At 58.6% G+C, this 14,817-nt stretch overlaps 1 protein-coding gene across 3 annotated transcripts in view; it reads right to left on the bottom strand.

Moving 5' to 3' along the window:
- ELAPOR1 (endosome-lysosome associated apoptosis and autophagy regulator 1) overlaps window positions 1–14,817 on the bottom strand; it is a 108,604-nt gene that overhangs the window by 52,996 nt on the left and 40,791 nt on the right. For all 3 annotated transcript variants that reach the window (XM_048826627.2, XM_048826626.2, XM_048826625.2), the window contains exons 4-12: window positions 11,586–11,733; window positions 10,220–10,300; window positions 9,477–9,582; window positions 9,240–9,389; window positions 7,098–7,186; window positions 4,907–5,084; window positions 3,491–3,619; window positions 2,226–2,316; window positions 1,168–1,273 (exon numbers count right to left, since the gene is read on the bottom strand). In XM_048826627.2, the coding sequence (XP_048682584.1) occupies window positions 1,168–1,273; window positions 2,226–2,316; window positions 3,491–3,619; window positions 4,907–5,084; window positions 7,098–7,186; window positions 9,240–9,389; window positions 9,477–9,582; window positions 10,220–10,300; window positions 11,586–11,733 (1,078 nt within the window). The remainder of the gene's footprint in view (window positions 1–1,167; window positions 1,274–2,225; window positions 2,317–3,490; window positions 3,620–4,906; window positions 5,085–7,097; window positions 7,187–9,239; window positions 9,390–9,476; window positions 9,583–10,219; window positions 10,301–11,585; window positions 11,734–14,817) is intronic.

Below are 14,817 nucleotides of genomic sequence, written 5' to 3'. Positions count from 1 at the left end.
ATTCAGAGCGTAAGTCACTCAGGTGCTGTGACCCAGGGGCCGTTTAGGTGTCGCATTCGGACGCCCACTGGGCACCGACCCAGCCAAGACTTGTGAATTGATTTGATGATTCTATAATTGCACAGACTCCAGCCCACAAGACATTCCTGAATCAGTGCTTGCAGGCAGCTGTCCAATAAGGGCAGAAGTGATGCCATGCACCTCAGGAGACCAGAGACCAGGAGGGATGCACACCAGGCGGCCAGCATGAACCATCTCTCACTTTTATCTGTTCGAGACGAAGAGCCCCCTGACCACAGCTGAAGCCCCTGTCCTTTCCTCTCACGGCCGGGATCACACCATGCATGTAGCTAGTTAGAGGCCTCGTCCCTGATACTCAGACCCTGCTCATCTCACCCAACCTCTCTGCCAGGCCGTGACAGCCATTCCCAGTACCGGATCGGGAGGGGACACAGTGCTCTGCGGGCACACACGGCAATGCAGATGGATGGTACTGGCTGGCAGACCAGTGGGCAGCAGGGACATGGCAGTGAGGGCAGGACACTGAGGCACAGGAGTGGTGGGTTGCAGCAGCTGGGAGGGAGGCCGCAGCATGCCAGGGCGGCCAGGAGAGGAGTGAACTGGGTGGAGGTGTGTGCGCAGTGGGGCAAGGTGTGTGCACTAAGAGATGCCCCTCTCCAGGGGTCCTTCTTCCAGCTCCTTTGGGGACAGGACTTTTCAGGGTTAAGGGAATTCAGAGTTGTAGGGAAGTGCTTGAGTGAGAGCCCTGGAGACAGAGGGCCCCTAACCCAGAGTGGGTACAGCATGGGCAGCGGCTGGGCAAGCTTCTCCCACAACCCATCCATTGTGGGTCAAAGGGGAGCTCAGTCTCCAGCTCAGCCCTGGGTCTCTCTGCTGAGACAGCAGTGCAGGACCCAGATGCACTGGTGGTTCCTGTGATCTGGATCTAGGCCCACCAATGTGTTTCCAGGAAGCTGCTGGGCAGCCTGCAGCCTGAGCCGGCCTTTGGCCCGACTCAGAGACCTGAAAGCTGCATGCCTGCCCCAAGAGAGCCCACAGCACTTCCTAGGGGTGTGACGGGGCAGGGGAGGCCCTACCCAGGCGGCAGAGAGAGTGTGATGATTTGCGGGAATGGAACCAGTGCAGGAAGCAGCCGAGCCAACCTACCACCATGAAGTACAGCTCGCAGTTCACGCTGCAGATGGTCTCAAAGACAAAGGTGATTCTTGCCACCTCTTTGCTCTCAACATCCTCCATCACAGACTGCGGGGGCCTGCGAACACAGAGCAGATCTCAGGCTGCATCCTGCTGCGCAAGGCACTGGAGAGGGCTGAGAGTGCCTGGATGCGCGTGCAGGGAGCGCAGGGTGACTGGTGTTGGGAGGCAGGTTCTGCTCAGGGACCCCGCTCTGTGGGTTTACTCCAGATTTACCCCAGTGATGGAGTCTTGGCCTCAGCATGTGTATCTGAGACCAAGCCAGAGACCCTGGCCCATAGGAGCAGCCAGAGCAGGGATTGCTGCATGGAGAGGGATTGCTGCATGATTCTATGAGAGGGAGTAAAATGGGCCTACCCTCCCAGCACCCTCTTGGCCAGATACTGTGCAGGGGAGACTCCAGGACCCAGGGGTGCCCACCCCTCCCCTGACTACATGGCCTTGGGGAAAAACTGCAGGGAGGAGCCAGCCAGAGGGGGGCTGGAGCCACGGCCAAGGCTTCCTACAGCTCTGACTGGGTTTTCCCTGCCCTGCGCTGATGGGCATAAACAGCCAATCCCCTCCCTTAGTCTCTACCCCTCAGCTTCACTCCACTCCTGCCCTGTCCCTGCTTCTCTTCCACATCTCTCTCCCTGCCATTTATCCCCTCCCAACTAAAACCACCTCCCACAAAGTCCTGGCATCAACCCGGCTGCCCAGCTGGCGTGTTCTCCCCTCCCTCCCCCAGGTCTGTCTGGTCAGACCGTGAGATCTTAGGGGCTGTCTGTACAGCGCCTGGCACCACAAGGGCTAGTCCTGGCCAGCCCAGAGGCACTGCCGGAATGAGCATGATTAATAACACCAGCTTCCTGCGCTGGGAGCGAGGGCAGCCCTTTCAGCCAAGCCCATCTGTGCACTGAGGTGTAGCACCTGCCCGCAGGGCAGTGACCCACTGAAATCTGCCCTGTGGCTTTCTGGGGCCTGGAATGCTGGGCGCCGCGAGGCCAGAGGCAGGCCGCCCCCGCTCTCACCTGAACCCAGGAACGACCATTGTCAGGATCATGAAGTCGTTGTCGGAGGCGCCTGCTGCTGTATATATGTAGTCGCCAGCCACCTCCCACCCTGGAAGAGCAGAGGCCAAAAGTCACAGCCTCCCAGGACTGCCAGAGCATGGCCACCGCCAGGACCGCGCCCCAGGGACAGGCATTTAAGGGGCAGATCAAGGTGGATGGCGTCACACCCCATCTGGTGCCTTGTACGGTCACTTCCCCCTGGGCAGAGGGGCGGAGTGCTGCCCCCGGTGGGGAGGGCGACGGGAGAATTCTCATCTGCCCCCCGCCCAGGGCATCTCTGAGTCCCCTGACGGGTTTTAGCCAGTGGCTTTGGTGGGAGCCACATCGGTTACTGGTAGAGCGTGGGCGAGTCGCCCTCCACTGCCTGGCTGCTGCTTCGGGTCTGTTTGCTGGCACACAGCAATGCCACCCTCTGGTGTGGGGGCACCAAGGAGCCTGCACTAACATGGCCAGTCCCGTACGGGAGGGGGAACCGTGAGAGGGATGGTACCAGGATAACTATTACAGGGACAAGCACCCCCCTTCTGGACATAACCCAACCGGCATGGGCGGCGGGTGGAGCCCCCCTTTGGGGAGGCTGGCCCTGGCTCCGCCCCTTCAGCCTTCCCCACCCCCTGTGGCTGGAGTCTTGAGACCCCCTCCCCCACCCGGCCAGAACCCCGAGATCCCCTCTCCCCCCAAGCGGCTGGAGCCCTGAGACACACCCCCTCGGCCGGAGGAGCCCCGGGCCAGCTGAAGCTCCAAGTCCCCGCCCCACCTGCCCGGAGGAGTCCAGGGCCAGCTGCAGCCACTCTGCGTCTCCCCTCCCCAGACCCCAAGCTGCCCGGAGAAAAGCGTCTCAGACTCTCCTCCGGTAAAAGCTTTTGCTATGCCCCATGCACGTTCCAGGCAGCTGACGAGGCGCTGGACTCCAGAGAGATGACTGATGAACCCAGGAAGCTGAATAGCACATACCGTCTCCTCAGCCGCCCCAGAACCTGCAGGGGGCATAATAAAACAAAACTTCCCCCCAGAACCCCACAGCCAGGGGTCTGGCAGCAGCAGCAGAGCCTCCGCTGGCCTATTATACCCACTGCCCATGCCACCGGGACTGAAACCTGGGTGCAGAGCTGCCCACTTGAGGGCCAGCTAACCAAGCCCCGCAGCTGCAGTTTCTCCTGTGCTGGGGGAAGCCCGGCCAGCCCCTGTGGAAAGCACGCTGGTAAACGACTCCCCACAGGTACCTGCGAACCCTTTATATTCAAAGTTGATTCCACTAAGGACGGTCGTCTCCATGTTAGCCGGCAGGGTGTTCCACCACTTGTATTCGAAGCCCAGCACCGGCTCGGTCCCAGCAGCACAGCTGATGCAGCCTGGAGCAGAGGGAAACCATGTTACTCCAGCTCAGCGCTTTGGCCGTGGATTCCATGCAGCAGGAGCAGGGAAGTTGCCGTCTCCAGCAGTCTCACTCCCAGTCCGTGGAGGGTGCAATCCATGGGGACTCATGGAACGAGCAGAGGAGGATGGGTCAGAGGGTGAGTCTAGGACAGATGTGGGCAAACTACAGCCTGCAGGACGGTGCTGCCCGGCCCCTGAGCTCCCCACCGGAGAGGCTTGCCCTGGGCAGCGCTCTGGACGGCGGGGCTGCGCGCTCATGCAGGACAGCACAGCAGCGTGTCTGGCTCCAGTCAGGTGGTGCGGCAGCCAGACATGCTGCTCTGAGTGGCCTGGCAAAGGGGCCGGTCCCGGGGGGCAGTCAGGGGACAGGGAGCAGGGGGCGTTTGGATGGGGCGGAGGTTTGGGGGGGAACGGGGGATGGTTGGATAGGGCAGAGGTTCGGGGGGGGGAAGGGAGGGTTAGATAGGGGGTGGAGTCCTGGGGGGTGGTTAGGGACAGGGGTCCCGGGTGGGGACGGTCAGGGGACATGGAGCAGGGGTGGGTTGGCTGGGTCGAGGGTTCTGAGGGAGGCAGTCAGGGGGCGGGAAGTGGGAAGGGGTGGATAGGGGGTGGGGGCCAAGCTGTTTCGGGAGGCACAGCCTTCCCTACCTGGCCCTCCATACAGTTTTGCACCCCAATGTGGCCCTCGGGCCAAAAAGTTTGCCCACCCCTGGTCTAGAGTCCAAGGAACAGGATCCAGGGGCTGGAAGCTGAAGCTAGAGAAGTTCAGGAAAGAGATAAGGGGCAGATTTTAAGTGAGGGCAATTACTCAATGGAATGATGAAGGGACGGGGTGGATTCCCCAGGACAGGACGAGGCGTCTCTTTCTCAAATCCAGCCTCTAGCTCAACCACAAGCTACAAGTGGGATGCGGGCATTCCTGGTTCTCTGCCCTGTGTGAGGCAGGAAAGCCAAATGCTCCTTCTTGCCTGACAACATGCCGAGGGGATGGCCAGGGTAAGCCAATGGTTCTGCCACTTTCAGTGCAGGGATCCCTTCTCCATACCAGACACCCAGCCCAGGACCCTGGCAGGGAGCTAGCCAGGCCCATCCTCCCATTTAGCAACATGGTGACTTGCCCCAGATCAAGAACCCAAACCTGCCCTGACTCCATGGCCCACGGAGCATGGCTAATGGGGAACAAACCCAGGCTGTGCCTTGCTGGGAGAGCCGATCTCCAGCCCCGCTGGACTCAGCCGACATAACAGACAGGGTGGCATTACCGGAGCCATTGGAATATGAGCCGGATGGGCAGGGCTCACAGGCGCTGGAGTTGGTTTTGAAGAATCCAGGGTTGCAGGGCGGGCACTTGGTTTTCACCCCTGAGGGGGGCAGTTGCACGGCTGTAGGCAGATCCTCACTGCAGGTTTTTGGTTCTGCCCATTTAAACATTAACTGAGTCTGGAGGAGCACAGAAAGCAGGTGAGAGTGGGCATGGCCCAGCCTGGGCCCGGCAGGGACACTTGACAGCTGGTGTGAGCTTGGTGGGGAGACAGAAAATGAATCACCTCCACAAGGAGGCGCTGTTGTACATGGGACCCACCCCCAGCAGTGTGCAGTAACAGCCATCACTGCGACTCTGCGCCCTGCCCAGCACGCTCCTTGGGGAGGCAAACAAAAGGGAGAGTGGAGATTTCTTCTTAACCAGAAACCACCCTGATCCTGGCAGGCGGCAGAGCCAGCTGCTGACAGGATGCAAGAGCTGTCATGCCAAGGCTCTGCAGTTCTATGCCCCTTTCACTGGAGGATCTCCAAGCTTCATGCGAAGTTAACCGACCCTCACCATGGGCCAGGGAAACGCATTGCGCCCAGCTGAGGGTTTTCCCACGGCCACATGGCAAGGCAGAGCAGAGCTGGGCCCAGAAGCCAGCAGCGCAGACTCCCAGAGCCCTGCTCCCACCCCCAGGACTGTGCATTGGGATGTAAAGGGGCAGGGCTTTAAACAGAGCCAGGGAGCTTGATCCCGGGCTGCTGGGAGCTGGTGGGGCAATGGAAGGTGGAGCAGCCCTTTGGCTGCTCTACCTTGTGCCGGTATACTCTCCTCTACACAGCCCAGGATCCCCATAGCACAGCACATTCCAGCCTGTCTCCTCCAGTCCCTGTCACACCGCTGGGAACGGCAGACTCCCTTTGGGCTGAGGATCTGGGCAGTGTTTTTAAACACGAATGCTCCCAAGGGGAGATGAGGGGAGAAGTGCCACGTTGGACCTGTCCCTGACCTGGGGAGATGGCTCAGTGCTCAGGGCACCAGCCCAGCACCCAAGAGACGTGGGCTCATTTCCCAGCTCCCCCGGAGACTCCTGAGTGACAGGGCAAGTCACTTAGGCCCTCAGGGCCCAGCTGTCCGTGGGATAACAGCCTTGCCCTGCCTCCCGGGGGTGTGTGGGGAGAAATGTGTCAAGACTGCTCAGACCCCGCTCTACCTAAGAGCGCTGGGCAGCGGCTGAGTGTTCAGAGGAAAGGCTGAAGAATTGTGACACGGCTGCTTCCCCTGCCGACAAGTCGTTTGGCTGAAGCGGGTCTGTGTGGAGAAGAAGCTGGGTTCCTGGAGATCGGTCAGGTTTGTGTTGTTATCAAACCCCACACCGGCCCCTTGATGGCAAACATGCGTTTCCAGGGAACAAACTAAAATGAGTGGAGAAGAGACTCCATTTCCCACTGGCCATACTCAGGGGCCAGGGGTGCCCGTGGGTGCCGCACCAGGCCACAGCAATACTGGGCTCCAGCCTGCATGCAGGTACTCACACAGGTGCCTTCCCCCAAGCCTAGCTCACTCCCCTTCCTGGACAGCAGCACGGGCTGGCTCACTTTAGCTAAGCCCCTGTATTTAAAGCAGGACAACTGCTGGGAGTATGCAAACCCTAACGGTAGTTAGAGGAATTGGGTGGTACCCCTTTAAGTTCTTAGTGAGCCTTCCAGTGGCCCTCGCTGTGTTCTGCGCACCAGGAGACCCCCGAACCCTTCAGCGTGTGTGTCGCGAGGCTCTGTATGCTGCCTACACTTAGTCACATGGTTGTTCAGACCCACTGCGCCCTTCATACGTAAAAAGACACAACCCGAACCGACGGGCCATGGAGTCAGTCTGCTTTCCCCAGGTGTGGGTGTGAAAGACAACAGGGGAAGCTGCCTAGCTCTTGGTCAGACCAATCCGAGACAGAGCGCTGCCAGCCGCCCAAAGCAAACACACGGTGCACTCTCTGCCCACTCCAGGCTCTTACAGGGTTGGGCAGAACAAAGGCAAGGAAAGGTTTGCAGCCAGGAGCATGACTTAAGTAAACTGTGTCCTTTCAGTAGCGAATGCCGGCCAGCGCTTTGAACATGAACAGAAGAGCACGGTGTCACTGCGGTGCTAAATAGAAATGGGTGACTCCTGAGGCAGCCCTAGGACAAGAACACAGACTGGCCGGCACATACCTCTCCACTCGCGTCGCAGGCCGTGTGCGTGTAGAAATAATCCTGATCTGTGCAGGGCGGACGAGGTTTGCACGAGCTGGAGCCTTGGTCTTTGTTGTAAAGAGAAAGAAAAAGATTGTGATTAAAACCAAGCAATGGGAGCAGGGCAGCCCACTCGATCCCAGTAGCATGTGCCGTGAGAGGACAATTCTGGCTCTTCCTCAGCATTCACGTCCTCCCGTTAGTGTGTCCAGGGTCCCTCCCGTGACGTGGGGCCGTGTCCATGGTGCACAGACTAGCTGCTGCTCGCTGATTAACTCTTCTAGGGTCTAATGGTGCATATTCCCCCCCCCAAGAGTCACTGGCAGGGTACACTAACTCTGTGCTGTATGTTTATCTACCTCAGGTGTCTTCCAGCTCCTATTGCTGGACTAGCCTTTGGTGTGTTTCTCTTCATGACCCCAGCGAGGCAGAGCAGGGCCACTAACCCTGACGGACGGGGGGGACCATTGCACAGAGAGACTAAGTGACTTTCCCAAGGCCACGCAGGGCTCTGTGGCAGGGTGGAAACCGAACCCAGCTCTGTCCCAGGCCAGCGCTCTAACCACTGCACCATCCTCCCTGGAGTTTGCTACATCACTGACAGCTCCCAGGGACCATGTTTCAGACTCCACTCTGGAAGTGTCAGGGTGAATTAACCACAGTTAGAGCGAGTCATATCTTAGCCCTTAGGGACGTGTCAGCCCCACCTCCCTACAGGCCAGCCCAGCAGGGCCAATACATTGCTGTAGGGCACAGACCCTCGTCACTGCTCCTGCCAGCTCCCAGAAAGCTGTCGGCCAGCAATCAAGCCGAAACCACAAGGTGGTAAGATCTGCTTTGGGTACTCCAGTTCTGATTAGCTCTGTAGCAATCACTGGGAGACATGTAGGGTGGAAACTAGTAAGTGCTTCCCTCTTCAAATATTTGTGCAGTGTGAAAGTGCTGCCCTGTGAACATCGGTTTTCTGGCACAGCCTCACACAAGAATGTCGGCAGCTGGGCGGGGTAGATCCGGTGGGTAACAGACCCTTGTCGCTGCAGGAGGAAGGTGCTGGGTACTGTAAAATGACCAGTCTGAAACAGCTAGCAATGGGTTCGCCCACTGGCCAGCCGACAGCCTGGTGGACAGACCACTGGACCAGGACACCAGGGTTCTATTCTTGGCTCTGCCACTGAACTGCTGTATGACCTTGGACAGGTCACGGCCCTTTTCTGTGCCTCAGTTTCCCCAACTGGGGATACGGATACTGACCTCCTTTGTAAAGTGCTAGTTGTGACAGGTATTACTGCTGTGACAGGTTCCCGAAGGTGGGACTTTCCTGGGCCTGCTTTCATTTCCATGGGACACCCCAGAGAAGTCTGCTTGCCTTCGAATGACCTGCTGCACCACATTCTCCAGAGTTGGAAGTTTCTGGTAAATGCACCATTCCACTGCGGGAATGTTGTAACAAAAATCGCTCCCCTTTATATCAGGCCTGAAAAACTGGAACCTTTGGGGCTCTGGGGCAGTGGGGACAAACTGCTTCCAAGGACACAGAAGCCGGCTACGGGGGATTTTAAACACCTGATCAGAGTTTTCTTTTGTAAAACCAGACCTGCCGCGCCCCCCCCCCCAGGTTTTGACTTGGGCCCCCTTTATCTCACCCCATGCCACATAGTTTGGGTGAAGGGCAACAGAGGTTCGGTCCCATCTCTCTGTACAGGGCTCCGTGGACATCTCTGGTGACGCTGGCATGTGAACAAGCAGGAATACCAAAACAGCCAGCTTCACGCTTGGTTTCAACAGCAGTACGGGGGTGGGGGAGGGGACGGCAATGCCCGGGGCAAAGTCCAGGGTCTATGTCGGGCTTCTGGGGGGCACTGCCAGAGATCCCACTGGTGGGCAGGGAACAGGAAGTGACACAGACAGTCAGGGAGACCCCGTCGGCGATGCCTGGCCTGTGCCAGGCCCTCCCAGCTAGCCGTATTCCGCTTCCTGAACTCCTGGGAGGCCGAGCCCTGCAAGCTGTTTGTAGTGGAGGGAGATCAGCACAGCCGGGCCGGGCCTTGTCAGAAGGCCCTGGGGTGCCGAACACGGCAGCCGTGTGTCGGGGTGCCAGCGTGGGAACACGCCGCCTGTTACCTGAGTAGGCATCTGGCTCACACCGCTGGCAGGAGGTCGCACCCTTGCTGGAGTAGGAGTTGGCTGGGCAGAGCTGGCAGAAGGACGATCCCGAGGTGGCAGCGTAGGTGCCTGCTTTGCAGGGGAAGCATTCCGAAGTGTAGGCCACCCCTGGGCAGGAGGGAAGGACACACAGTCAGCTCAGACTGTCGCTGGCTGGGAGTGGCTGGTGCGATCGTGCAGCAGGCGAGCATGTACCTGTGATGCCGATGTTCCGCACGAGCACGGGCTTGGGGACCTTGGACCACACGGAGAAGGCCGTGGTTCTCCAGTACAGCACATTGTTACCATGACTCAGTTCCACCTACGAGATTAAACAGAACCCCCTGGGGGTAGGTCAAATCCTGGCAGGAAATGGGACGTTGCTTTGCCTGGTCCCTTTGCTCCAGCAAATTCATTGCAGGGTCCAAAGAGGCTGGTTGAAACAGGGTTGGGGTGATACCCAGTGGTTAGAGCAGGGACCCAGCTCTGATCTCACTTGGCTTCAGACCGGTGCAGCTCCACCAAGCACCGGCACTCCCGACTTACAGCGGCATGGGCAAGGACAGAATCAGAGTCTAGCAGTCCTGCACTCAGCAACAGATCATCTGTCATCCTGGGCCTTCAAACAAGCTGTGCTGACAAAGGGAGTGGTGGCTGGGACACCGGGGACATCTCCTGTGGCCACGATTTTTTAACGTGACCAGTCACTCTGGAGCACTGAGCACGTGCGACCCCAGCAGCTACTGGTTGGATTTTAACTGATCACCCCCAGGGAAGGGGAGGAGGGACCTTGGCCCAACACCCCATCTACAGGACAGCTCCTCCAGCAGCCCTGGGACACAGGGTTAGCTCACTGGCTGTGAGTGCAGGTGTGGGTCTCCACAGCCTGCCAGCCATGCCCCCAGCCGCGTCACACTGTGCTGGGGAGATGGAAGATCGGGCAGTTGGCTCCTACTTACGCTGTGTAACTCCCATCCCTTCTCCGTGGTTCTCATCCACCGGGACTCCTCCACAGTCGGCTGGCACTGGTCATTCTGAACCTAGGGCACATGGAACTTGGGCTAAGGATGCAGTTTCGGCAGGTCAGTTCTCTGCTGGGTTCTTAGTGCAGTTTCTCACCCCATTGACTGTTTTTGAAAGGACCACTTCCACTGCCCTCCCAACCGCCTGCCACAGGGCGAAGCCCTTAAGCTGGGCTCTGTGAGATGGGTAACGTGCACAAGCCCTAGAACATCACACGAAGGACTGGCATCTACTGTAGGGACCACCCACAGAGACTACATGTCCCAGCATGCAGTCTTATTAACTGAGAGGGTGGCCAGCCACACTTCGGCCATCCTGCTCTCCAGGACAGTGCAAGCAGATGGCACTCCCAGCAGCTCCTTGGAGCTGGGCATCAAGAGACTCCTAAGGGCAACCGTGAACCACCTCCTGCTGAGCCAGAGGGATGGGCAGGGACCCCTCAGTGCATGTTTCCTCTTGGGACTGTGACAGCAGCTGGACTGACCTCCTGTAGTGGCATCTGAGCCATGTGAGAGGCCAGGAGCCTGCCCCAGCCTCGGCTAACACAGCTGGGTCGGTTAGCTCAGGGAGCAGAGCAGGGGTGGGCAAACTTCTTGGCTCGAGGGCCACACTGGGGAATAGAAATTGTATGGAGGGCCATGAATGCTCACAGAATTGGGGTTGGGGTGCAGGTGCGGGCTCTGAGTGGGGCTAGGGATGAAAAGTTTGGGATGTAGGAGGGTGCTTTGAGCTGGAACCAAGGGGCTGGGAGAGCGGGAGGGGGATCGGGGCTCTGGAAGGGGTGCAAGTTCCAGCTGGGGGTGTAGGCTTGGGGCTGGGGATGAGAGGTTTGGGGTGCAGGAGGGTGCACTGGGCTGGGCTGGGATCAAGGGGTTTGGAGAGCGGGAGGGGGATCAGGGCTGGGGCAGGAGCGTGGGGAGAAGCTCAGGGGGTGCAGGCTCTGAGTGATGCTTACCTTAAGTGGCTCCCAGAAGCAGTGGCATGTCCCTTCTCCGGCTCTTACGTGGGGGTGTGGCCAGACAGCTCTGCACGCTGCCCCATGCAGCAGGTACCACCCCTGCAGCTCCCATTAGAGCATGTAGGAGCTGAAGCGGGGCCATGCCGTGGCTTCCGGGAGCCATGTGGTGCAGCTCGCGGGCTGGCTTAGTTTGCCCACCCCTGCAGTAGAGGCTCAAGTGTTTAGGTCCCAGGTTCAATCCCTCCTGACCCTCCCAGGGTGTGTCAGACCAGCCCTTGGAGACTCTGATACGGGAATGTGTCCCGGAGAACTCCAACGAGGAGCAGCAACTCAAGGAGACGTACAAAGAACTCAAAGATGATGCTGCTGTCTGGATAGATGTACTCGAAGGAGACGGTGCCAGACTGCTTCAGGGTGACGGCGTACATCAGGGTGGCTGTGCACTCGTCTGTGTTGGAGGCAACGTAGTCTCCCAGGGGCACCCAGGTTGAGCTGGAACAGCGAGAACAGCATGGCAGTGAGCACAGCACCGAGGCCAGACGCTGCTCAGGGAAAGGAGAGCTACACAAAGTGAGGAACAGCATCGCTCACTGGGGCTGGGAGACATTCCCCGCCTGCTCCGGTGGAGCACACAGGCCAGACTGTGCTCTCAGCCAGGTCAGTGCAGTCACTGGCATCACCAGGGATTTGCAGGTGTGCTCAGAATGGCACAGCTGACTAGAAAGGCCCCGCCCTGAGCACTGTGATCACGTAGCCGTGCCGGGAGCCCCACCGTGCCTTCCCTTAGCGCATCTCCTTTGCTAGCCTGTCACATGGCTGGAAAGCAGCATGCTCGGTGACCTTCCTTCCTGCCCCCCCCGCTGGTCGTTGCTCTGAGCCGAACAGACCGATCTGGCCCTATTGAGAAGAAAGGGGACAAGGCTCTGCAGAGCTGCAGCTGCTCGGAGTGCGCCCGGAAGTGGGATGAATAATTTAAGTGACGCTAGAAGTAGGTTACATTTGCAAGTTGCATAAACGCTCTCGCTCGTGCCACGTCGCCGTCTTCCAGGGAGAGTTATTCATGAAAAGCCTGTTTTCGGATTGAAGCAGCTGAGCGCCTTCTCGGCGTGGGAAGTGATCAAAGGCCAGGAGGGAAACGAAGCTGTGCGGGACGGCGGAATGCACACAAGGTCCGGGAGCAGCTTCCACAAAGGAGAGCGAGTAGTGCAAACTCGACTGCAGTGCACGAAGACTGGAGGGAGGGGACTAAAACCTACCCGAGCCCTGTCTGCATTCAGAGGTGCCCTGGTTTAACTGAAGCAGGGGTCCCCAACGCGGTGCCCGCAGGCGCAGTGGGCCCACGGGGGCAGTTGTGTGCGCCCGTGGGACATCGCACTGCCGAAATGCCGCTGCCGAGCGCTGCCACCTGAGAACCGCCCGCTGAAATGCCACCGAGAAGCGTTGCTGTTTCTCGGCGACATGTCGGCAGCAGGGTGCTTGGCGCCCGCCACGGTCTGTTGGGTATAGGAATGTGCTATTCCCAGAGGAAGGCTGGGACCACTGAACTAACGGCATGATATCGAACGGCTTCCATGGATGCTCTTAATTAGATTTAAACCAGGCTTAAGTCAATTCTTTGCCAAATTAAGTTAAATCAATATAAGTCTGGCTTAAATTAGTAGTAATGCAACTGAATATAGACAAGGCCGTAGTTTCCTCCAGCAGCTGCAGTCAGCAACAGCGCTCTCCTTCACCTCCAAAACAGCTGGGTAGGTTGCTGTGGGCTGTTGAACAGCTGCCATGTACCACCCCAGAGGTGGCTACAGTTCAGTGGTGGGAGAACCAGTACCTGTGCATCTGGCCCTCCCCTGTTGCTGGTAAAGCCCTTTGGCACCTTTCGGAGGCCAGAGGCCATCACAGTAACACTAACAAATGATAATCAGCTACTAGGGCTGGTTGCAGGGACAGGTTCCTTACAACACAGATGCCGTTTCTGCTCTAGCTCAGAAAGATACCACCAGAGATGACTTCAAATGGCTGTCTCTGCATCCTGGCCGGTGCTGCTAGACCCTCCCTGGTCAGAGAGCTGGGGCTGATGTGCCCGCAAGCGTGCCAGGTTTTCTATGCAACTCTGAAGATGGGAAGAGTGGAAGTGGGGGAGGGGCAAGAGGCAGGTCCTAGAAGGTGACAGGATCCATCTAGCCCAGTCTGGCACTAACAGCACCAACGCCAGCTGCTGCAGGGGAAGGGGCGAGAATTCAGTGAGCGCCGATGGAATAATTGCTCAGAGCCCACCCTCAGAGTTGCTGGCCAGCTCATGCCATGATGTGCCAGGGATTATAGTCACAGTTAGACTAAAGTGTTAATGCGATAAGGGCTGTTCTTATCCAGAGATGCCTATACCATTTTTTTGAATCCTACTGAGCTCTTGGCCTCACTAATATCATGTAACAGTGAGTTCCACAGGTTACGTATGCACTGGGCAAAAACTAAAGGAAGGGGGCAGTGAAGAGTTGAGCCTGCACAGTGGGTTCCCCCCAGGGACCATACAGAGCCTGGAGAGAGCACGAGTCCTGAGAGTCCATGACATGGGGTCTTTCACGGTGCTCTGGACAGTCCTTGGCTGAATCAGCTGCGGGTGAGGAGACCCTCCACCGGACCCGCGGTACTGACCTTGCCAGTCGGACATGGTGGCTGCTCCACTCTGCTCCACCATGGGAAAGACCCGGTGAGAGGGCACCAGTGGGGAGGGGGACTTGTGGCTACCACTAGCTTTGGCTGGGAGATTGGACCCCACTGCTCAGCTACAGGATCTGCTCTGCTCCGCTGGCTGCTCTGCTCGGACCCGGAGAGAGGATGCTCCCTGCCCCTGGCGGCAGGGCAGAGGTCTCTGCACTGCTCTGGGTGAAGCGCTGTTCCAGCGGCAGCGGGTTGCAGGGGCAGGGGATCACAGCTCTGCCCCACGGCACCCACAGGCAGATCATATGGGTCTGTCGTGGGAACAACACCCGGTACAGCAGGCGCCTGATGGCAGTCGACTAAAGGATGGGAGAGAGGGAAAGCGTCTGGCACAAGGCTCCACCTACCTAGCACAGAGCCGCCAACCAGGACGGCCTAGATCTGAGGGTCTGAACGCCCTTCAGGGTGTGTGTGGCAGGGCAGGCTGCCCCACTAGGGGCCAGTAGGCCTGGGGCCAGCCAGCCCTGTTCAATTAGCCCTGCCTGGGCTGTAATAGGCAGTGAAGCAGCCTGAGAGGGCAGGGCTAATCGGGTCAGAGGACGGACTGAAACACCTGGTCCCATGAAAGGCCAGAGAACTCAGCTGAGAGAGGAGCTACTGGGAACAAGCTGAGCTCCTGTGGAAGACCCTGTAAGAACTCAGGGCTTCACCCAGAGAGGAGACTGCAGGGGACCTCTGAGGGGCCCAAGTGGGGGTAGAGGGGTAGAGGCTGGGCCTGATTCCCCTTACTCCCCTGGTATAAATCAGGAGTAGAGTCACTGTCAATGGAAAGACGTGTGAGACTGGGCAAGCGAGAGCAGAAACACCCTGATTTGTCCAATTATGGCATAAGCCTGGTTGTCAGGTGCTAGTGGCCAG

The sequence above is a fragment of the Caretta caretta genome, chromosome 21, assembly GCF_965140235.1.
Source record: "Caretta caretta isolate rCarCar2 chromosome 21, rCarCar1.hap1, whole genome shotgun sequence".
NCBI classification, from domain to species: Eukaryota; Metazoa; Chordata; order Testudines; family Cheloniidae; genus Caretta; species Caretta caretta.
This window is presented reverse-complemented; position numbering and strand designations above follow the sequence as displayed.